The 22,294-nt window shown below is 57.4% G+C and overlaps 1 protein-coding gene across 1 annotated transcript; it reads right to left on the minus strand.

The window, feature by feature from the left end:
- Window positions 1–6,738: 6,738 nt before the first annotated feature.
- MSANTD1 (Myb/SANT DNA binding domain containing 1) lies at window positions 6,739–17,540 on the minus strand. The gene is made up of 3 exons (XM_002746032.6): window positions 17,157–17,540; window positions 13,291–13,566; window positions 6,739–10,672 (listed from the first exon to the last, which is right to left on the minus strand). Exons 1-3 carry the CDS (start codon window positions 17,474–17,476, stop codon window positions 10,432–10,434), a joined length of 837 nt encoding a protein of 278 aa, XP_002746078.1. The 5' UTR covers window positions 17,477–17,540; the 3' UTR covers window positions 6,739–10,431.
- Between the last annotated feature and the right edge of the window lie 4,754 nt (window positions 17,541–22,294).

Below are 22,294 nucleotides of genomic sequence, written 5' to 3' on the forward strand. Positions count from 1 at the left end.
TAAAGAGCCCACATGTAAGGCCACGTGTGAGGTTGTACGGGCCCTTGTTTTTCGCACCAGCACACCTACGCACCACCAGACGTGAGGGTGACCTCTCGGCGAGCTGGGCTGTCCCTCTGTGGCCACGCACGCCCCACGCTGTTTGTTCTGTGGCTGCCTCACGTGGCTGAGTGCCTGGAGCAGATACAAGTTTCACTCCCTAGTGAACCGGCCCTGGGGCCCTGCTCCTCTTTTCCGTTATTTTCTTCCTCAAGAAGCTTACAGTCGTCTCCTCCCACTTCTCTGTTTAGGTTCAGCCTTTCCCCTTAAGTTGAGCCAAGTGCCCATTCCTCCTTTTTCTGACCCTCTTCCCTCCGGGCCTCCCCCTCCGCAGGCCCCAGCGTGTCGCTCCCCTGTCCGTCCACATGTTCTCATTATTCGACTCCCGCTGCTCAGATGTGCCAGGCACTGCTTGGGATGAGGTTTCCATCCTGCCTCGGGAGCTTGGCGTTTTCTTCTTGTCCTCCCACACAAGAACATGGCAAGTCTCCCTTTCTGTTTTGTTTTGTTGAGAATCGGTCTTACTCTGTCACCCAGGCTGGAGTGCAGTGGCACAATCTCAGCTCACTGCAGCCTTGACACCCCAGGCTCAGGTGATCCTCCCACCTCAGCCTCCAGAGTAGCTGGGACTACAGGCATGTGCCACCATGCCTGGCTAATTTTTTGTACCTTTTGTAGAGCTGGGTAGCGCTATGTTGCCCAGGCTGGTTTTGAACTCCGGGGCTCAAGTGATTCACCTACCTCAGTCTCCCAGAGTGCTCGGATTATAGGCTTGAGCCACCAAGTCTGGCCTGCTTCGTACTTTTTAAAAATCAGATTTTGCTATTAAGGCTTTGATTGGTTAGTAACATGAATGGGGACATTTTTCTCTTTTTTAGGATCTGAAATTATTTAAATAGCATCTTGAGAAGGCATTTTGACAAAATCTATTAAAAATCTAAATGCATCCTCCTTTGATCCAGAAATTCTATATGTAGGAATAGTACAAAAATATTTGCTACTGATTCCTCAAGAAGCTAAATGTAGATTTACCATATGACCCAGCAATTCTGCTCTGGGTATTCCCGAAAGCGCTGGACGTAGGGTCTCTGAGAAACCTTCATACACAGCCCACGTTCACAGCAGCGCTATTTACAACGGCTCAAAGGCACAGCAACCCGCGTGTCCCTCAAAAGACGAATCAAGGCTGGGTGTGGTGGCTCACACCTGTGATCCCAGCACTTCGGGAGGCTGAGGCGGGCAGGTCACTTGAGCCCAAGAGTTCCAGACAAGCCTGGGCAACATGGCAAAACCCCGTCTCTACAAAAAATACACAAATTAACCAGTGTAGTGGCGAGTCCCTGTTGTCCTAGCTACTGAGGAGGCTGAGATGGAGGGTCACCTGAGCCCGGGAGGTCGAGGCTGCAGCGAGCTGTGAATGTGCCACTGCACTCCAGCCTGGGTGACAGTGAGACCTTGTCTCAAAAAAAAAAAGGATAAACAAAGCATGGTGTAATATTATTCCACCTCGAGAAGGAAGGAAGCATGGGGGGCATTGTGCTGAGTGAAACAAGCAGCACAAAAGGACAAATGCCATGTGACTCCGCTAACACGAGGTCCCTAGAGTCAGAAAGAATGGTGGGTGCTGGGCTGGGGAGGTGGGGATAATCGGACTTTGTGTTTCAGGGGCACAGTTTCCATTTGACAAGGTGAAAAGAATCCTGTGGGTGGGCGGTGGTGGAGTTTGCGTAACAACGTGAATGGATTTCGTGCCACTGAATTGCTGTCTTCAAAATAATTAAAATAGGCTGGATACGGTGGCTCACGCCTGCAATCCCAGCACTTTGGGAGGCCAGGGCGGGCGGATCATGAGGTGAGGAGTTCGAGACCAGCCTGGCCAACGTGGTGAAACCCTGTCTCTACTAGAAATACAAAAAAAATTAGCCTGGTGTGGTGGCGTGCACCTGTAACCCCAGCAATTCAGGAGACTGAGGCAGGAGAATCGCTTGAACCTGGAGGGTGGAGGTTGCAGTGAGCCAAGATTGTGCCACTGCACTCCAGCCTGGGCAACACAGCAACGCTCTGTCTCAAATAAATAAATAAAATAATTAACGTGGTAAATTGTATGTTGAGTGTATTTTACCACCACGAAAAGACTATGAGAACATGCTGAAGACACAAAGCGCCCACTGTGTACAAAGAGCAAGACGGCTGAAGGATTTATGAGGCACAGTCTGCCCTGAATGAGAAGCATCATAATCGGGGCAGAACGCAGACTCCAGAGGTGGCTCTCACAGCCACGCCATCCATCTTCAAGAGTCCAAAGCCATTCCACAGTGGCAGGACAGCCTCTCCTACAAACGGAGCTGGAACAACGGAATGTCTGCGTGGAAAGAATGAACCCCCGCCCGCCCCCACAGTGAGCCTTTGCAGCCTGACTCTTCCGTTCCTTTACAACCTTTCCCTTCCCCTAGAGGTAGTACATGTTCTGTCTCATTTTGTAAAACTTGCTGCTGTGCACAGGTGCGCACAGAGACACCGCTGCACCACTGTTTCCCGAAGACAAAGCCTGGAACCATCTCTCGGTCAGTGAGGGTCCCATGGGACTGCCGGGCCACCACACACTGGAATGAGGGTCTCCCGTTCAAAAGGAGGAGGCCGTCCTGCCCGCATTAGCAGGAAGCAAACCTGTTTAATGCAGGTACGTTGCAGAAAATGACGAGGTTCAGAGCAGCATGGACTTGTGCGGAAAGAGCCTGGGCCGGGGAGAGACGCACACGGTGCCCACGCTGGTTCTCAGCAGCAGACCAGGCACGCTGGCAGGAGCTGAGGGGGTCAGGAGGGCGCAGCAGCAGCTCACGGAGTCTCTGTGAGGTCCAACTCCGGCTGAGACACGCACACCCTGATTCCAATGGAGACGTTCCCAGGGCTGGTGAGGCTTAGCTCCGCACCGTGGGGCCTCCTCCGTGCTCTGCTGGGAAGAGCTGTCCAAGACGCCAGGCATCCCCCACCCAGCACGGCTGGCACGGGAGTGTGCAGCTCATACCACAAGGGCGGCCCAGAACCCAGCAGAGCCCTCTCTCGCCCCTGGTGCACCCTGAGCTCTAGCCTGCGGACCGTCTGGAAAAAGGATCAGGGAAAACATCCGCACGAGATCTACGTGTGGCTCCAGCCCTGAAGCTGGTCCCCAAACGTCACACCTTTTCTTAGGGAGTGCAAGGTGTGGGCGCCTGGCCCCCGGGGAGGGCAGACCTGAGGCACCTGTGGGTTTTGCCACACTACCCGCGCACCTGCCCCTCCTGTCCTCTAGGTCTTCCTTGGGGTAAATATGACACTCGTGGGGGATGAGGGGCTTGAGGTCTGGACATGGTGGTGCAGAGCAGGAGAGATTAGCCTTGACAGAAAGCAGCGACACTGAGCTAGCGCCCTGAGAGGCCACAATACACAGAGGGCAGCAAAAGGCACCAGGCGGATTGCTGCGTGCTGGGAACAGGCTGCACAGGGGGTCCCACTTCCCTGAGCTGAGGGGAGCCCACGGTTGTCCCTGCACCAGCCACAGATGTTCCAGGAATTCATACATGTACAATGTTCAAGGCAAAGCTGGTCGTATCCCCCACAGACGTGTCAGTTCTTGGCTTCTATTTTGGAAGGCAGGGTGGTCTCAGGGGCTTCCACCTGGCCTTTTCTACTGTAAGAGGCTCATGCTCTAGGGTTAGGGTGCCCCTCCCACCGGGGCCCGGCCGAGGGGAACTTGGCCTGGAACCGCAGCAGCACCTCCTCCCAGGCGTTCCACCTTGAGCGCCTCCGGTGTGTCCTGAGTCCTGGAGATTCCCACCAGCGCAGAGAGGTCTGGGCGTTTCCCTATGTCCGGGCAACAGCAAAGGCCTGTGCCAGTCCGACCATTCTGTCCTCACCCAGGCCAGGATGCCTCCTGAGCACCTCTCACCCGCCTCCGGGCTCCGCACCCTGCGTCATCCCCCTTCTCCAGGACTGTCTTGTCCCAGCAGAAGGCAGGGTGTTCCTGTCCAGGTCACCCCCTCAGAGCCAGCTCCCTCCTTGACAGTGCCGTTCCCAGGGCCCAGGTGAGGGGAACCCTCCCATTCCATCTGCTCCCTGACATTTTGGGGAGGCCTGTTACCGCACAGCCTGGACCCCTGCAGCCTTACTCCCCTGGAAAGCACTTAACTTCTAACATACTAGATACTTACGTGTTTCGCTGTGGTCTAGCCCCACCCTCAACTCGAAACATGTAAAGACAAAGATGTGTATTTGCTTTCCACCTGACTCTGTATCCAGTGCCGAGGAGACAGCAGGGTGATCCTCTGGGGGCCTCTTGGGGGCATGGTTCCCACGAATTGTCCACGATGACTGCACCCAGCAGCATGGAGGGGCCTTCGTGTAACAGCGCCCTTGCGTCCACCCAGCACCAGCGAGCCAACTCCAGGCGCCAGGCAAGGACAGACGGAGTTTGCTCGGGTCACCTGTCTGCATGCTCCAGCACTCAGCCAGGCGTGTCCAGATCTCGGCTGGTGGGCCCCCGAGGGTCCCTGAGGCTGCAGCTGCTTTCATCAGAGTCTGATGATCATGGGGTCTTCCCGGAGCTGATGTGTGCCCTGCGTGGCAGGTTCTGCACAGGAACACAGGCAGGCCCCAAGCCCTGGCACAGCCCCAAGGCCTTCCCCACCCACAGCTGCAGTGCAAAACCCGGTCACTTCCAATGTCCTTGATGGAGCGAAAATGTCGAGCGTGTGAGATCTTGGCCCCCAAGTCCACGTCTTCAGCGTTCTGCCTGACCAGTCAGAAGACGTGCCTGGGAGCTTCTCCCCAGGCCCACGCTGAGGAAACGCATTTGTGCCATCCATTGAGCTGCCGTTTGGAACACACAGAACACACATATGGAACACGTGTACGGAAACACCTACGGAACACACATATGGAACATACGTAACACACATACAGAACACATATGGAACACGTGTACAGAACACACGTATGGAACACATGTACAGAACACACGTATGGAATGCATACAAAACACATGGAACATGCGTACGGAACATGCGGACGGAACGCATACAGAACACATGGAACATGCATACAGAACACGAATATGGAACAAACGTACGGAACACACGTATGGAACACGTATTGGAACACATACGGAACACACAGAACACACATACGGAACACGTACAGCACACACGTACGGAATGCATACGGAACACATGGAACACGCCTACGGAACACACATACAGAACGCACGTACGGAACACATGGAACACACGTACGGAACACGTACAGAATACGCATATGGAACGCATATGGAACACACGTACGGAACATGCATACAGAACACGCGTACGGAACACATGGAACACACGTACAGAACACACGTACGGAACACATACAGAACACACAGAACATGCGTACGGAACATGCATACAGAACACACGTATAGAACACGTACGGAACACGCGTATGGAATGCATACGGAACACATGGAACACACATACGGAACATACGTATGGAACACACGTATGGAACGCATACAGAACACATGGAACACGCGTACGGAACACGCATACAGAACACGTGTATGAAATGCATACGGAACACACATATGGAACACATATGGAACATATGTAACGTGTATAGAACATGCGTACAGAACACACGGAACACACATATGGAACACATATGGAACATATGTAACGTGTATAGAACATGCGTACAGAACACACAGAACACAGAACACACGTACGGAACACACAGACGGAACACACGTACGGAACATACGTATGGAACACATGTACAGAACGCATACAGAACACACGGAACGCGCGTATGGAACATGCATACGGAACACATGTATGAAACGCATACGGAACACACGTACGGAACACACATATGGAACATACGTAACACGTACAGAACATGTGCACGGAACACAGAACACACATATGGAACACACGGATGGAACACACATATGGAACACGCTTTTCACTGGAAAAAAGGATGTTCAAGACCTCCGTTGTTCAGCCTTGGGTGTCCTGGCGGACTTTTTTTTTGGAAGATGAACCGTGAGCCTGTCGCATTGAAAGAACATAGCTGACAGCAAATAAAACTCAAGCTTTCATGCAAAAATCAGGATTCTGAAAAACTTGTACCCACTACCTCAAGCTGACCACCTTTCCAACGTAAAGGCTCTTCTGCTAAGATTGTGATATCACCAAAGGCGATTTTAAAACACGGATTAAGGAACTGTCAGCATTTGGAAAATCCGCATAACTTGGTGAACCAAACGCCCAGTGTGTGAGGTCACGAAAGCACGGGGTGGATGGAGTCCTGGGAGCACAAGACGGACCAGTGGCTTCTCCTGAAACAAGAGAAATCTCACTGATACGGTTTCAGACTCCACATCACAAGCAGCCTGTAAAAAAGCCAGCGCCTGTCCGGCGTTGGAAGAGGATCAGTGAGAATCTCCCCATTCTTCGCAAAGGCTGCTAACATGCTCCTTTTGTTTTCAAATACAGATAAGGCTTAGATTCTCCATTTACCCCAATACCTCGCGACCAAAACAGCCCACAGCGGATGGACCCAGAGCTTGATGAAAAGCCAGAGGGCTTCTCTCAGGCCAGAGATTTACCACAGTGTAAAGCTATGCCACGCTTCTCCCTAAAACTTTTTGTTTGGGAAAATATATTTTTCATACAATTGTTATTTTTGTTAATATGTCTTGGGTTTATTGCTATTTTGAAATGAATACAGGTTTTCCAGATGTCTCAGCTTTCATTTCTAATAAGCTATTCTAATGCGTATGACTATTGGTCATTAGAACTCACACAATCAAAAGCTCTTTGGCACTTTCCATGGTTTTTAAGAGTGTTGAGGGGTCCTCAGGCCAGTTTGAGAAGGGCCGCCGCAGGGTGACATGTCTGGGAGTGGCGCTGCCCAGGGGAGGGATCTGGGTTTCTTCAGCTCCAGGAGGGGACACCGCATTGCTTCTGGCAGTGGCTGTTCCAATTCACACTCTGCCAGCCACGCAGGATTTTCCATCTCCCGATTCCTCCTGGTCCCCAGTAGCCACGTGACCTCAGTCTGTGGTTCCCCCTCCCCAACTCCGAGGTGGGCTGATCGGTCGTTTCACGCTGACTGGCCTTGGACCTTTGGCCCTGTCCTTTTTTCATATGAATTTAAACATCATCGTGTTCATTTCAAAACAAAATGAAACAGAAAGCAGCATTATTGAGAGTATGGTTGGAATCACATTCACAAAATGGCGACGCGGTACGTTGGCGCTCCCGGGAGTTTGCTAAGCCTCTCTGGTGCTCAGGTGTTCTCTCGATGTTTCTCTAAGACTCTTCCTTTCGGGGTAGATTCATTCCAACTCTGAATGGGATGTTTCTTCATTCTCATTTTTGACAAGTTCAGGGTGGTTTAAGGAGCTCTCGATCTTGTCACTGGCTTTCTGGGTATAGAAAAATGAGGTCCGAAAACACAGGTAACTCTGCTTTCTTCCTGTCTTATCCTCATTGTTTTGTTTATCTCAGTGCAGTAGCATGAAAGCAACATGGACACCACAGCCGAAAGCAAGCTCACCTGCCGGGCTCCTGGTTTGCGCTTTCAGTGCCAACGTGCTGCTTTGCCGAATCTCCTCAAATATTTTGGCATTAGGTGACATCGTCACTTTTTCTCCTTAATGGACCAACAACTAAGGAAGAAATCAGAAGTTGCTGAGGACGTGCTGCCGCCGAAAGGCAGTGACCCCAGGAGGTTCTGCGGCTGCTGGAGAAGGATGGGCAGCGCTGGCCCCTGCTGAGGTGGTGGAAAGGGCATAAGTCAGCAACTCCGGTGAGAGAGGGTGAGAAGCCACTTCTAACCCAAGCCCAGCAGCCACCTGTGCGTGCTCTAACGAATGCCTGGCGGTTACTGAAGCACCGTGCGTCATGACTGCAACTCCAGAGAGGCTTCCAGGTCCATCTGTCACCTCTTGCGGAGTGCCCAGCTCAACCACCTTCCTGCCAGGGCCGCGAGCACCCTTTGCTCTCCAGCGCTTGGGGCTGGCTCCCTGTTAGGAGGCTCGGGAACCCCACACTGGCCCCGTGGGAGCTGCGCCAGCCGCAGTGGTCAGCAGCTGGGGCAGGCGCCTGTGTCATGGCTGCGTTCCCAGCACCTAGGGTGGCCCAGGTGCCCAGTGGGAGCCCAGTGCATTTGTAAGCAAATGTTTTATTGGGTGGTGTCTTGCCTTCGAGGCAGGTGGGTACCTGAGCTGGAAACCCACCTGAGCAAGCTCCCAAAACTCAGGTCTGCGTCACTAGATGTGTCCACATCCTCTGTCCTCCTGGGGCCACTTCTGCTTCTCAGCAGGCACTATGGCCGCCACACTGGCTTGCAACCTCTGGGCCTCTTCCTAACTGCAGGGACAACGGCGTCATCTGGCAGCTGGAAACTGGCACCACAGCCCCAGCTGCCGCTCATTAAGCCCTGGTGACACTGCCTCTCATCCCACAGCCACATGGCCTGAGTCCTCGGCACACAGGCTCTGGGGAGATCACTGAGCAGGGTGGAACACCCAGGACCCTTACAGCAGAGTGAATTCTGCTTGCCCCGCTCTCTGCCGGGTGCCACAGAACACGCTGGCCTCTCCTTCACACAGACAAGCCTGGGCATCCTCCGCACCACCATGGTCCACAGGCTGGTCCCACACCTAGTGGAGCCCAAGCTGCTCCCGTGCCTGGCTGACCTCAAGACCCCTGAGAGGGTTGGGTGAGCTGCTGCTGCCTCTTGTGAGATGACCACAGCACTGCCTGGAAAAATGGCTGCCTCCACGCCTGCCTCCGTGGCCTGTCTCCATGGCCTGCCTCTGTGGCCTGCTTCCAGCCTGCCTCCATGGCCTGCCTCCACGCCTGCCTTCACGCCTGTCTCTGTGGCCTGCCTCCACGCCTGCCTCCTGCCTGTCTCCGTGGCCTGCCTCCACGCCTGCCTCCTGCCTGTCTCCGTGGCCTGCCTCCTGCCTGTCTCCACGGCCTGCCTCCACGCCTGCCTTCACGCCTGTCTCTGTGACCTGCCTTCACGCCTGTCTCTGTGACCTGCCTTCACGCCTGTCTCCATGGCCTTCTCACCTCGTAGCCAGAGGGAGATTTCTGAACCCTGAGTCAAACCATGCTGCCCACCTGCTGACCCACCTGCCACAGAACCTTCGGTGGGCAGCAGCTTGCCTAATTCCAGGAGATGACTCACACACACCTGACCCCAGCCTCCTTAGCAGCCAGGACAGCCAAACGCCCAAGTCCCGGCCGACAAGGCTTATAGAGAATTCAGCTCCTGGAAATCTGGAGCCTCTGGAAAGAGTTTACACCTGGTGGAAGGGCTGGCAGTGAGGTGAGCTTGTAGCTGTGGCTGCTCCACCACCCGCCTCTCCCCCGTGGATGTCATATCCAGAGCTGCAATAACACTTGCAATAAGCTTGAAAAACACAAACCCTCCTCCCACCGGCTGCTGGGCCTCTGTGGCCTGGCTGCTGGCGACAGGGCTGCTGCTGCGCCTGGGGCTTGCTCCCGTGTCCTCTGCCTCTGGGCCTTCACACTGGTGATTCCCTGCGTGGCTGCTGTTCCCAGCTCTCCAGGTCCTCAGACCAATCCCCTCCCTTTCAGGGGAGGTCCTTATCACAACCTGCAACCATTTCTCTACTGACTCGTTTATCTCCCCCCAGGGGAGGCGTAAGCTCCATGAGGCCAGCCTTTGTGCCGTCCACCATGACGTCTCCAGGGCCTAGAACATCCAACAGGGCTGGGCATGCGAGCAGTCATCACTTTTATTGGTGCCACTGCGGAGGAGAGTGGAAACACCTGCTGTTCCAAACAGGCGAATCAAAAGCCTCCCGGAATCCCCCTGGGGTTCCATCAGGCGTCAGAGGCCACTTAAGGACAGAGGCAGAGGTCCCGTGAAGGAGGACATGGGGTTCCCTTCGGGAGAGAGCTCACCCCCAGCTCCAGCCTGCCCCGGCCCGTTGCTATCTGCTTTCATTTTGGGGATCCATCCATCAAGCCAGCAAAAGCAAACCATGCTTTCCAGGCAAGAACGAAAAAGTATACACTTCATAGCAAAGCCATTTCAAGTGTCATGGATAGTAACGACACTGGAGAGTGGATCTCGGACGTCCTTCCTCGAAGTGAACCCTGGCCTGTGTCCGAGGAAGGGCATTCATGCTGGAGACTGGAGCCTCATGGTCCCCAGGGCCTGGAGGGTCCTCAAAACACCCCTCAGAAGGGATCCTGCCAGAGGCCAGGTGGAAGGTGGTCCCCACTCACAGGGCAGCCCCCGTGCCCACCTGGCCTGAGTGGCCCGGGCTGGGTGGCCCCATCAGCACCACCAGCTGCCCAGCCCCGCCCGGCCCTGCCGCAGCCCGCCGGCCTAGACGCTGGACTTGGCGATGATCCTCTCCAGCAGACTCATCATGCGCTCCTGCAGCTGCAGGCTCTGCACCTGCAGGATGTGCTGCTGGTCCAGCACGCGGCGCACCTCGCGGCAGGTCTCCTCCACGGCGTGGCTCAGCCGGCGCTGCTCCTCCACCATCGCCTCCAGCAGCCGCAGCTGCTTCTTCTGCAGGTGGCCGCTCTGCACCTTGCGCTTCTTCACTGGCCGCTCCTCCGACCTGGAAGGACAGTGCGGCTGTGGATGTGCTGGCCACAGAGCCTGGGCACACAGGGGCCCAACCGGACGCTCCCAACTATCCGACTAGGCAAGTGGGGAAACTGAGGCCCCAGGGAGTCAGGTCACTCACCCAGGGTCTCATATTCTATGTGCAAAGGAGAAGCCAGAACCCACCCCCTGGGACAGCAAGAAAGTAACAGGGGTGGCTGGGCACGGTGACTCATGCCTATAATCTCAGCACTTTGGGAAGCTGAGGCAGGCGGATCAGGTCAGGAGTTCGAGGCCAGCCTGGCCAACATGGTGAAACCTCGTCTCTACTAAAAATACAAAAATTAGCTGGACACCTGTAATCCCAGGTACACGGGAGGCTGAGGCAGGACAATCGCTTGAACCTAGGAGGCAGAGGTTGCAGTAAGCCGAGACCGTACCACTGCACTCCAGCCTGAGTGACAAGAGTGAGACTTCACCTCAAAAAAAAAAAAAAAAAAGTGCCAGCCGCGGTGGCTTACGCCTGTAATCCCAGCACTTTGGGAGGCCAAGGCGGGTGGATCACAAGGTCAGGAGTTCAAGACCTGGCCAAGATGCCTGGCCAAGATGGTGAAACCCTATCTCTACTAAAAATACAAAAAAATTAGCTGGGCATGGTGGCACACGCCTGTAATCCCAGCTACTCAGGAGGCCGAGGCAGGAGAATCGCTTGAACCTTGGGCCGGAGGTTGCAGTGAGCCAAGATTGTGCCACTTGCACTCCAGCCTGATGACAGAGTGAGACTCCAACTCAAAAAAGAGAGAGAGAGAGAGACAGGGGGAAGGAAGGGAGGGAGGGAGGGAGGGAGGGAGGGAGGGAGGGAAGATAGGCCCACAGGCATTGCCGTCCTTTGTGATTAGCAGGTGACCCCAATGACCAGGGTCCCAAGACAACCTACACCCCTTCGGTCTGGAAAGCTGGGATGTTCTGGGATGCAGAGTGGCCCATCCTGCTAAGGAGTACCCCTCACCCACCGAGCTGGGCAGGCGGGGGTTCAGCCCCCGTTGGGGTCCAGGGGTGGAGAGGTCACCCCCAAGGAGAGACGACAGCTGGGTTGGGGGTGCTGGGTAGTGTGGAGCACTCAGGACCCCTGCAGGGAAGCCAGAGGCCACCAGTCCCACCTGGCCTTAGGCAGATAGAGAAACTGCGGTCCCAGAAGGAAGGGCCTGGGATGTGAACCCCTTTATCTCCTGGTGGCCTAGAAACGGGGCCAGCACACTTTGGGGTAGAGAGGCGGAGGACAGGAACCCAGTGGGTGTGGGGCCCACAAGAGGCCTACAGTAGCCTAGAAATGGGGCCAGCACACCTTGGGGTAGAGAGGCAGAGGACAGGAACCCAGAGGGTGTGGTCAAGAGGCCAAGGCTCTCTCCCAACAACCCTGGACCTTCAGTAGAGGTGGGCAGTGAGGACAGCCCAGCCCCGAGACGTCTCCTAAGTGCTCTGCTGCTAAGGTAGGGGCCACCTGTGAGCTCAGCAGACCCCACTGAAGGGCAGGGAGCTGCCAAAACCCACAGACCCCAAGGCCCTGCTCCACAGCCTGCTCTGAGCTGAGAGGGTGCGGCCAACCCCAGGGGTGGGAGCAGCACTTTGGGCCTGACAGGGAGGGCAGCCCCCACACCCCAGCCCTGTGCAAGGCCCCAGGCAGCTGAGTCTGGGAACTGGGCTCAGTCCACGGGAACAACAGCCATGATCTCAGGCCTCCTGCTGGTTCCTTCTGGCTGCCAGCAAAGGTGTCAAGCAGCAGCCCTTGGCATGGGAGGTGTCGGCTGGGGGACCCTCCTCAGAGACGCCTTCCTCACCCACCTCCCATCGGAAAGACCTGAAGAGCAGGGCGGGGAGAAGCTGTGACCAAATCCACAATCTTCCTATTCTCGCCTCCAAATGGCCAACTTCTATTTTACCTTGAAAGCCCACCCCAAATGTCCCTGCCTCCAAAGTACCTTCTCTGGACTCCCCGGGCCACCCCATAGGCGTCTGTCCTGCATGCTGCCTGGCTCCCGGCTGCCCCGTGAGCATCTCACAGGCACAGTCATGCAGCCAGCACAGGCCAGGCCTGGGGTGAGGTGTGGGATGAACGGCGGAGGGCCTGGGTCATGCCCATGGCACAGTGTGATGAGGCGCAGTCCAGCACTCTCCCCAGCGCTGAGAGGGCAGCCGGCCTGTGCGGCGGGGCCTGTGTGGGGTGAGGGACGCCAGGGTGTTTTCTTGGGTCTGAGGCTTGGTCTCCCTCCGTGTGCTGGGTCCCATGCTGTGTTTCCTCTCCTGTGAGGCTCCCAGCCACCCTCTGAGAAAGGTACTGATTTATCCCCATTTTATAGGAGGGAGACTGAGGCCAGAGAAGTCAAGGAACTTTCCGTGCAGCTCGAAAGTGATGGAGCTGGGAGACAAACTTGGTCTGCCTGTGGACACTAAAGTCCTCCCTGGTCCGAGGCTGCCTGTCCCTGGAGGTGCCGCCCACAGCTACGGCCACGGCCACAGCCTCTGCAACCACCGTGGCTGCCGCTGCCCTCGCCACTCCCAGCCCCTCTCTCTGGATGGTGGGGGCAGGCCGAGACACCCCAGGGCCGGGAAGGGCAAGCAAACACACACTACCTGAACTTAAGGGACAGTAAGCTGGAGGAGCTGTCGGAGCGATCGTCCTCAAAGCCGCCTTCGTAGGAGCACTGGTTATACGGGAAGTACAGAGGGGTGGACTTAGCGGGCGGCGACAGGGACGCCTCGGTCTGGGACGTGGAGGGTCCCGGCGGCTGGCTGTCCGGCAGTTTGCCATCACAGGACTCAGGGACCTTGGCCAGGATCCCGTCAATGGCTAGGTAATAGGGCCAGTCGGGCGGGGCGGACTCGCTATCTGTCATGCATTTTAATTTCCTGAAACGAGAGACACAAGAGCCAAGGGTGAGAAACAGCGAGTCCCAGCCCCTGTCCTGCCCGGCCTCAGCAGATGGGCGCGCCGCGCCGGCACGGGCAGGAGCCGCTCTCGGCCAGCGAGGGCCTCCCCTGCAAAATCAACCAGGCTCCGGGTCAAGATGACACTGGACTTAGAAGGAAGCCAGGCTTCGGGATCCACAAGGGCAGGGTGTGAGAAGGAAGCGCACCCCAGTCTCGCTAAGGTGGCCTGTGAATGCTGGGACCCTGGGCTGAGCCTGTCGCTCTCCTCTGCTTTTCTGTAGTTTCTAAACTCTCTGCAATGAGCAGATACTGCTTTTTAAATAAGTTACTTTGAAAGGGAGAGTAATGAGGTCTGATTGTAATAATATGGTATCATGAGATGTAAAAATACAGTGATAAGACTTTGTCTACAATGACTGTGCTGTCGGGGAGTGGGGGTGGGGGGAGATCGCCTCGGGGCCAAGAACCCCTGGTGTGAGAGCACAGGCTTCAGTGTCCACAGCTCTGAGCCAGCATCTCATCTCCGCACTTCGCGGTGTGACCTTGGGCAGGTTCATTCACCTCTCTGAGCCTCTGTTTTTATAGCGATGACGTGGGGATGATGGAAGTGAGTCCCTCCCCCAGAGGCAGGGCAGATTTAATAAAGCAAACGGCAGGCCTGGCTTCCATGCCACGGCTGGTTGAACCTACGGTCTGCGCAGGAGCCTGGATCCAGCACTTGAAACTGCAGCCTGTCCGGAGGCCCCAGGGCGGGCCTGATGGACCCCTTCCCGCACTGCCTGACCCCTCATTACCCCTGGGGTTCTCCTGCATCCACCTCCTCCCACAGACAGGTCCTGCCCTCTGAGAGACTGGGGAAGTCCCCAGGCCTCCCCTGGGCCTTGGCTGCCCTCTGGGAGGTCAAGGCAGGGAAGACAGGGCTCCAGGGTGGCCAGACAGCTCTGGCCAGGCCAGGGAAGAAGCTACAAGATGGGGGTGGGGTGGGGGGGGTCTCTGCCTCATCAGACCCAGAGCCCACCCCCAACTCTGCCTTTGAGCAACAGATTGCCCCAAGGCCAGGCTCCAGACCTGCCCTGTGCTCCGAGGGGGCGTGTCCTCTCTCCTACTCGTGTTACCTGCCAGCTGTTGCCATTGGCTGCTGGAAACAATAAGCTGGCTCCTGAATGAGTTGCCCCCAGCAAATAGGCACAGCCAGATGGTGAGCAGGGGCTGCTGCCCAGGGTGGCACGTGGCTGTGAGAGGACACCAGCACAGAGCGCATGAGGGCAGGTGCCGCGTGCCCATCCCCAACCTCTGCGCCAGGCTTCTCTCTCTGTCCTACTCGAGCTAGCCCACTCTTTGGAGAAACAAGAAAAGGCCTATTCTCAGCCTAGGAGGTCCCCAAACTGTACTCCAACAGCCACACTCAACAGAACCAGCCACCCTCTCAGACTTCTTCAGCCTGACAGCCTTAATATATAAAGAGCTCTTGTTAAAAAAAAAAAAAAACACAAAAAAAAGAAAACAAGAAAAGCCTCTGCTATAGGGAGGTTGGGGATATAAAGAAAGGACAAAGAATGAGTCATGTGGTCACAACTTCCTCTGTTAAGGACTGTGTGGCCTTGGGCAAGTCCCTCTCATGCTCTGGGCCTCAGTTTCCCCCTAGGTGAACTAAGGCTGACTGGCAGCTGTGAGGGACTGCGGTGCAGAAGTGCATCATAAACCATGAGGTGCTGTGTACCGGCACAGCCCTTGGCCCTCCCAGACTGCGGGGTCTGGAGTGGAGGCCCCCACCCTACTGCACCCTCATCTCCCAGCCTCCAGGAATGGAGACAGAAACCCTCTCCTGGGACTCTGAAGAGGCTTTCAGGATAAATAATGAATAACCTGGCCAGACACCAACTAGAGCCAGCTGGGGAGGCGGTGCCCGTGAATTCCTGAGTCAGAGGGGAGCCTGCTGGAACAGCCACAGCCACCTCCCACAGACCTCTGTGTCCCTTCCTCACCAGCTGCCTGAGCGGGGCCAGGAGGCTGTGGGGACAGTGGGGCCGTGGGGACAGTGGGGCTGTGGGCAGCTGCCTGTGTCCACCAAGATTCTGCAGACACCCAGGCTCACACCTCAGCCCTCACGTCACAAGGTGGCAGCTCAAACCCAACATCAGTCACGCTCAGCATCCTAGGTCCTGGCTTTGGGGCCTGGCTGGGGGCCTGGGTAGGGCTAGGTCCTGGACCCCCTTCAAGGCTCATAAAAAGTCAAATCAACACAACTGAAAGCGGAGACCCCACGAGCAGGTCCAGGGCCCTGCTGGGCCTCTTCCCTACTCTCACCAGGGCTGGGGGCTGGGGATCCCCTTCTGCTGTGCTGGAGGTGGGCTCCTCACCTGCTGGGGGAGTGGGGGTGGCCTCTCCCATGAGTGGCTCAGGTGCCCCCAGCCTCCCTGTCCCGGGCTCACCTGCCTGACCCAGAGATGGAGCAGCTGAGTGAGGCGCCCCCAGGACAGCCCCTCCCACCCTGGACACTGGAGGCTCCGGGCTGCCCCAGGCCCAGCCCCGCCAGGCCACCCACAGGGCCCTTCTCCCCCTGCGGCTTCCAGCTAGTGCTGCCACCCTCGCTCCAAGCAAGACCCTCCCCACACCCAAAACCATAACTCCACTCCTGTGACCTTCACCCCAGGCCCATGACCTTCACACGGCAAGACCCTCACCCCACCTGTGACCCCACCTGTGCCTGTGACCTTCACCCCACCATGATCCCCACCCCTGACCCTATCCTAATGGGCTGGGGCCCCACACACCTTAAAGTGCTGGATGTGTGGGACCACACCTGTCCCCTCTGAAACACCAGCGTGTCCCCTCTGGCCTTCCCTGCAGGCTGCCTAGGCAGGAAGAGCCCACCTGGAATGTGGTGGGGGCAGAGGTGGGGCGAGGCTGGGAGCCCCACACTGGCAGTCCTGGGCCAGGGCGGGGCTCCACCTCTTTCGTTTTCGCACAGTAAGCCCCGCCCATGCACTGGCCGGTCCTGCGCCTCTGACGATTTCTGGAAATACCCATCTCTGACCCTAGGGCCAGCCCCAACGGGGCTCTTGGGCTCATAGCAGAGGCTCGGTGGATGCTCACAGTCACAGAGCCTCCTCCTTACCTGCAGTCTCAGTTTCCCCAGTGGTGCAGCAGGCCCCTGAAACCCCTGCTGAGGGCTTGGTGGTGGGGAGGGCGCTGGCAGCCACAGCCTCCCTTCCGGAGGAAGGAGGGTGTGAGGTCAGTGGGCACCGCCGTGAGTGGTGCTGCCTCCACGGGACAGTGCCCAGACCGCCCATACGTCCTGGGAGACATCGTGGTCTCTGCCCAGCACCAGCCCCACCGGTTACCCCTCAGCTCTTTGACCAGCTTCCTGCCCTCGCTGGGCCTCAGTTTCCCCACTTCCCCAACAGAAGGCTGCACCCAGTTTCTGTGGGCCCTGTCTCACCCAGTGGAGGACGACAGGCAGGCCAGGACCCACGTGCCCTTCCGACTGGGCACTCTAAGAAAGCCGGGAGCGGCCCGTCACGCCCGGGCCCACCAGCCCTGCGGGGCCCACGCCGAGGGACGCCAACCTGTACTGGAAGGTCATGTTGGTGATCTTGATCTTGATCTCCTCGCCCAGCCTGCGCTCGCCCGTCATCTCGAAGAGCTTGCTGGCCATCTTCTCGTACACCTTGGCGTTGCGCTTGGTCTGCTTGAGCTCGTCGAAGAACTCCTCCCAGACCAGCATGAGGCCGCGCATCTCGGCGTCCGTCCAGTTGCGGGCCCGCCGGTGCTTCTCCGCCTGGGGAGACACGAGGTAGCCGGGCACCTCGGCCGCTGCCATGCTGGAGGCGCCTACGGGGTTAGAGAGCGCGCTCAGCGAGGCCCCCGGCCCGGCCCCACGCACCATGGGCGGGAGGCACCGCTCGCGCTCGCTCGAAGGCAGCTCCACGCTCAAAATGGGGCCTACATCTGACAGGCAGGAATTTAGTTAAAAGCTTTTAAACGGGAAACGTCATTTTGATGTCACGTTTCCATAGCAACAGAGCAACTGCATAAGCTACAACAACAGAAACCTTTTAACTGAAAGCACAGGAATCAGGGCCGCACTGACGGGCCATCAATATCGCAGCTCGGGGCCAGGCCCAAACCCGGCGGCCGGCTCCCGGCCCTGCCTCCCACCGCCGCCCAGGCGATTGGCCCCCAGCTCAGTGCCGCCCCAGCTCACGCAGGCCAAGACAGGGACTCGGGTGGGACCAGGCCAGGAGAAAGGGGGCAAGAGGTGGGAGAAACAGAGGACAGGAGATGGGGAGGCTGAGGCTCCCAACGCTGGCTACTGGCCCGGCAGGGGTCCTAGGTATGGGACCCTCAAGCTCCCTCAGAGGGCCCCTGCCAGGCTGAACTGGGGCTGAGCCCTCATGAGAAGCCCACACCCCACCCTTTGCTCCTTTTGCTTCTCTTTCTTCACCCCCAGGTGCCCTGGGCCTCAGGTCTGTGGACACTGGAAGCCCAGGTTGGTCAGAGCCCAGCCCTGCCCAGAGTGGCAGACGCAGGGTACACAGACCCTGGCCTCTAGCACCGGCTGGCAGGGACAGCAGGGACAACAGAGGCGAGCTCTGTTTGAGTCACAGGAGGGAATCAGTCCAGCAAGCCCAGGGAAGGCCACAGGGGACTCCTAGGAAGAGCCACGGGTAGGGCAGGGCACAGCCTGGGTAGGCGGGGAGCTGATAGGCAGCCAGATTTGGCTCGGCATGCAGAGACAGCTCTTGAGGCCCGGGCTGCAGAGCAGGCCCTGTGGGGCTGAGGGACTGAGATGCCCCAGGCTGACCAGGGGTGGCAGCCTGCCAAGAGCCCCAGGTGCAGGGGAACAGGAGTGCGTGGCCTGGGGGCTCTGCCTGGAGAAGTGCTGCCCAAGGGCATCAGTGCCCAGAACGTAATAGGAGCAAGTCAGGCAGGGCTCCGTGGAGCCCATGGCACCTGTGCAGGATGGGCCATGCTGGGCATAGTGTTCCAGGCTGAATGCCACTGTGGTCAGCAGAGGGACAGTGGGCACCCACCTCCCCTCCTCAGTGAGAAGAGCAGCACGTCTGCCAGGGGCTCTTGGCCAGCAAGAGGGTCCCAACCTGGATAGGGGGGTGCGTGGAAGATAAAAGATGACAGACAGAAGCTATGCTTCGCCAACAACTCTATTGCGCTCAGGGTCTGATTATATATGTTATAAGTAGAGTTGCTTACATAAAACACAAAAGTCTCCTTACATCAAATAAGTATAATGGAATACTTAAGTCACAAGGTAAGTTACGCCCAGTTGTAAATACTTAACAATTGTAAATACTTAAGTTACAAGGTAAGTAAGTTACCCCCAGTTGTAAATACTTAACTCACAAGGTAAGTAAGTTACGCCCAGTTGTAAATACTTAACAATTGTAAATACTTAAGTCACAAGGTAAGTAAGTTACGCCCAGTTGTAAATGCTTAACAATTGTAAATAAGTCACAAGGTAAGTAAGTTACGCCCAGTAAATACTTAACAATTGTAAATACTTAAGTCACAAGGTAAGTTATGCCCAGTTGTAAATACTTAACAATTGTAAATAAATTAAGTCACAAGGTAAGTAAGTTACACCCAGTTGTAAATACTTTATTATTTTACAACTAATGTAGCAAGGATCCAAAAATGAACACAATGAAACAATAAACCACAAGGAGCCAAAAGTGGACACAATGCCTCCCATGTCCTCATATCCATAAAGTAATGTCTGTTAATTATTTTGAATAGCATAGTCCCTCTCTCGGTTCCTGCTTTCCCTCAGCTCGACTCCCCCCAACCGGGGATCTGTGTCCGGGCTCAAGCTCACCGTATGGCGAGGCCCATTTCCTAGGGGCCTCACACGGGAGCGATCCCCACACCTCAGGCCTGGACAACTGCAGGAGAATCTCAGGTGTGGGCTGCCCCAGGAAGGGAGCTGAGCCTGGAGTGGGGCAACACCTCAGCCTCTGCCCACTGCCCCTGTTGTTCCCTGAGGCACCTCAGAGGTCGGGTTGAGGCACTCAGGGGAAGGAAAGGGCAGGGGCATGGCAGGGGTGCCTGGCCCCACTGTGGGTGCCCAGCGTGGAGAGGCCTGTTTGGGGCTCCCTCTTGCCTGCAGGCAGGATAGGAAGTGTACTGGGAGGGCCCCAGGGATGTGTGAGGAACTTAGAGGGGGCTCTGTACCCCTATACCGGGCCCTTGTCAAGGCCTGGCCCTACCATCAGCCCCACGAGACTCGTCCAGCCCCTTCCTTCTGGGCCTCAGGAGACACCATCCCTACTGCCTAGCACTGTGCCAAGGTCAGCTCTCGGTGCTGGGGGCTGGCACAGACAGCTCCATGGAGTGGCTGCAGATGAAGGAGTGAGTAGATACCCACCTCCAGGGAGCCCCTGACTCCTCAGGAACAGGGTTTGGCCCGCTCCAGTGAGGCTGGGGACCTGTCTGAATGCCCTCTCCAGAGCCATGACTCCAGGCACAGAGGTGGGGCTGGCTCCCAGCATCTCTTGGCATCTCCCGGCACATGGCACATGGGGTAGGCAGAAAGGCATGGGGGCCCAGCAGTGTGTTCTGGGTCGCAGCTCTAGTGACTCAGCGTGGACCCTAGTCATGTCCTCCCTGCTAGCCTCCGTTTCCTCACCTCCACAACAGAGTAACAGGACCTGACTCTATCACCCAGCATGGCGAATGCTGGGGTGGTCATGGGGCCCCTACCTGACCCCTACGCCTTTCCACAAATCTGCCTTGGAGCTGCTGGGGGGACAGCGTCAGGCCTGCTCTCCTGGCTGAAGGGGCAGGTGCTGGGCAGTGGGCACCACCACCAGTGCTGGGGGCTCCCACCTGACAGCTCTAGAGGAGGCACCTACACTCCTGCGTGCCTGAGTTCCATTGGGCACAGGGAGGCAGAGCCCTGGCTGGCAGGGCTGCACCACCCTCCAGGCAGCATTTCCAGGGTAAAAGGCTCAACTCCAACCCTCTCTTCCCAGGCTCCATGCACACAGGAGGCCCTGGACAGGGCAAGCTCCATGGCCTTTTCTGAGGCACAGCCCTCACAGTGACCTCCAAGGACAGCAGATGGCAGCACCAGGCACCCAGCTGCCCCTGCCTGGAAGGGTCCCTGCATCTGTCCCCTGCTGGGGGGCAGGGATCGTACCTTGGCACTGCTGCATGGCCTGCTGTGACCCTCAATCGCTGCAGGGTCTCCTAGGGCCAGGGGCTGGCCACCCAGCAGCACCTGCGGGAGAAGGGATAAGTCAGGCCTCTGCAGGAGCTGTCCATGGTGGAGACCTGGGACACGGGCTGGGGCCCTGCTGTGCTTAGGCAAGGAGCATGCTCCCTAGGTCTCTCCCCCGCTAAATAATGAGGCAGGGCCCAACCAGACTCTCATCCCACTCAGCATTTCTGGGTGGCTTCTCTGCCCCACTTGCAGGGCATGGGGACTGACTAAGTGACCAAGGGTGGGGGCAGGAGGGCTCCCCAACACAGTAGACTACAGAAGAGGCGGGCATCCCATCAAGGGGCACCTTCCAGGAGCAGCAGTGGTGAGCACAGACTGTGCAGATGGGTGGGGATTTGGCAGCTGAGGAGCTTGGAGCTTGGACGAAGGCAGAGAAGCACATGGAGTCCTGGGCCCAAATCAGGGGGGACCCTGGGCAGACTGAGGAGCCTGGACTTCCCCAGAGCAACTGGGGTCAGGAGGGGAAGGATGTGGCCGGCACTGCCACCACTGGGGCAGGGTGGAAGGTGGGGTGGGTGGGCTGTCTGGGGGGCACAGGGGCCAGGAGCCACCTCAGGGCCAGCCTGTTCCAGCAGTTTTGGGGCCAGCTGCCTGCCCAAGCGCAGAGGGCAGGGGCCTGTGCACACAAGGGGAACCCAGACCCACAACTTTGTCCTCCACCTCCGAGGAGACCCTGACCCTGACCTGATGGCTCCATGGGGCCCACCCACGGCTCAGGACACATGGAGGCCTGGAGTAGGGTGGAGAGAGCCGGCCCCACCACAGGGACCCCAGAGGGTGTGGCTACAACAGGGCCAGGCCCTCTGGGTGGCGTAAGCCACCGGCCCAATGGACAGCCAGGCTGCTGGTGCTGCAGAGCCCAGGGGAACCTCAAGGGATGTCCACATGGTTTCCCAAAAGAAGTCTTGGTGACACCACAAGGTTGGGTCCACCTCTGTGCCCAGGGGCACTGTCACGGTGCTCATGGACCAGACTCATGGGCCCGCGGGGAATGCCTCTTTCCTCGGGCCCCACTGCAGGCTTCCCTGAGGGGTGCACCCCACACCACCGGCAGCAGGGCCTCCTCAGTCCTTGGCTGGCTGCCACCTCATGCGGAGGCAAGGCCCCTACCCAGTCCCTTCTATTGTGGCTCCACCCGGTACTCATCACGAGCTGGCTACTTTCCTCATCTGACTTCCGGCGCTCCACGCTCCGCACAGGGGAATTGACTTCCAGATCCTCTTTGGAAGAAAGCCAGTGCCAGCCAAAACTGAATACCACCGAAAGCACAGAGCACAGCCTTGCGAAGGGGCAGGAGGGATCCTCAGCTCTGCAGCCGCTCCTCGGGGGGCGGGGGGGGGCAGGGTGTGCTCTCCAATGAGGAAGAGGGAGGCTGTGCGAGGGTATCTCTGCCATGGTGCCAGGATCGCAAAGCCCACTCACGGGCTCACCACTCCTTCCCACTGGACCCGGCCCCTTTTCTTT

The sequence above is a fragment of the Callithrix jacchus genome, chromosome 3, assembly GCF_049354715.1.
Source record: "Callithrix jacchus isolate 240 chromosome 3, calJac240_pri, whole genome shotgun sequence".
Lineage (NCBI taxonomy): Eukaryota > Metazoa > Chordata > Mammalia > Primates > Cebidae > Callithrix > Callithrix jacchus.

Bases quoted from the DNA above. Each gene is read 5' to 3' on its own strand.
- MSANTD1 (XM_002746032.6), bottom strand. From the start codon at position 17,476: ATGGTGCGTGGGGCCGGGCCGGGGGCCTCGCTGAGCGCGCTCTCTAAC. The intron at 13,567-17,156 runs GTTGGCGTCCCT...CTCTCGTTTCAG, and splicing joins AACATGACCTTCCAGTACAG to GAAATTAAAATGCATGACAG. The intron at 10,673-13,290 runs GTAGTGTGTGTT...CTGTCCTTCCAG, and splicing joins TTACTGTCCCTTAAGTTCAG to GTCGGAGGAGCGGCCAGTGA.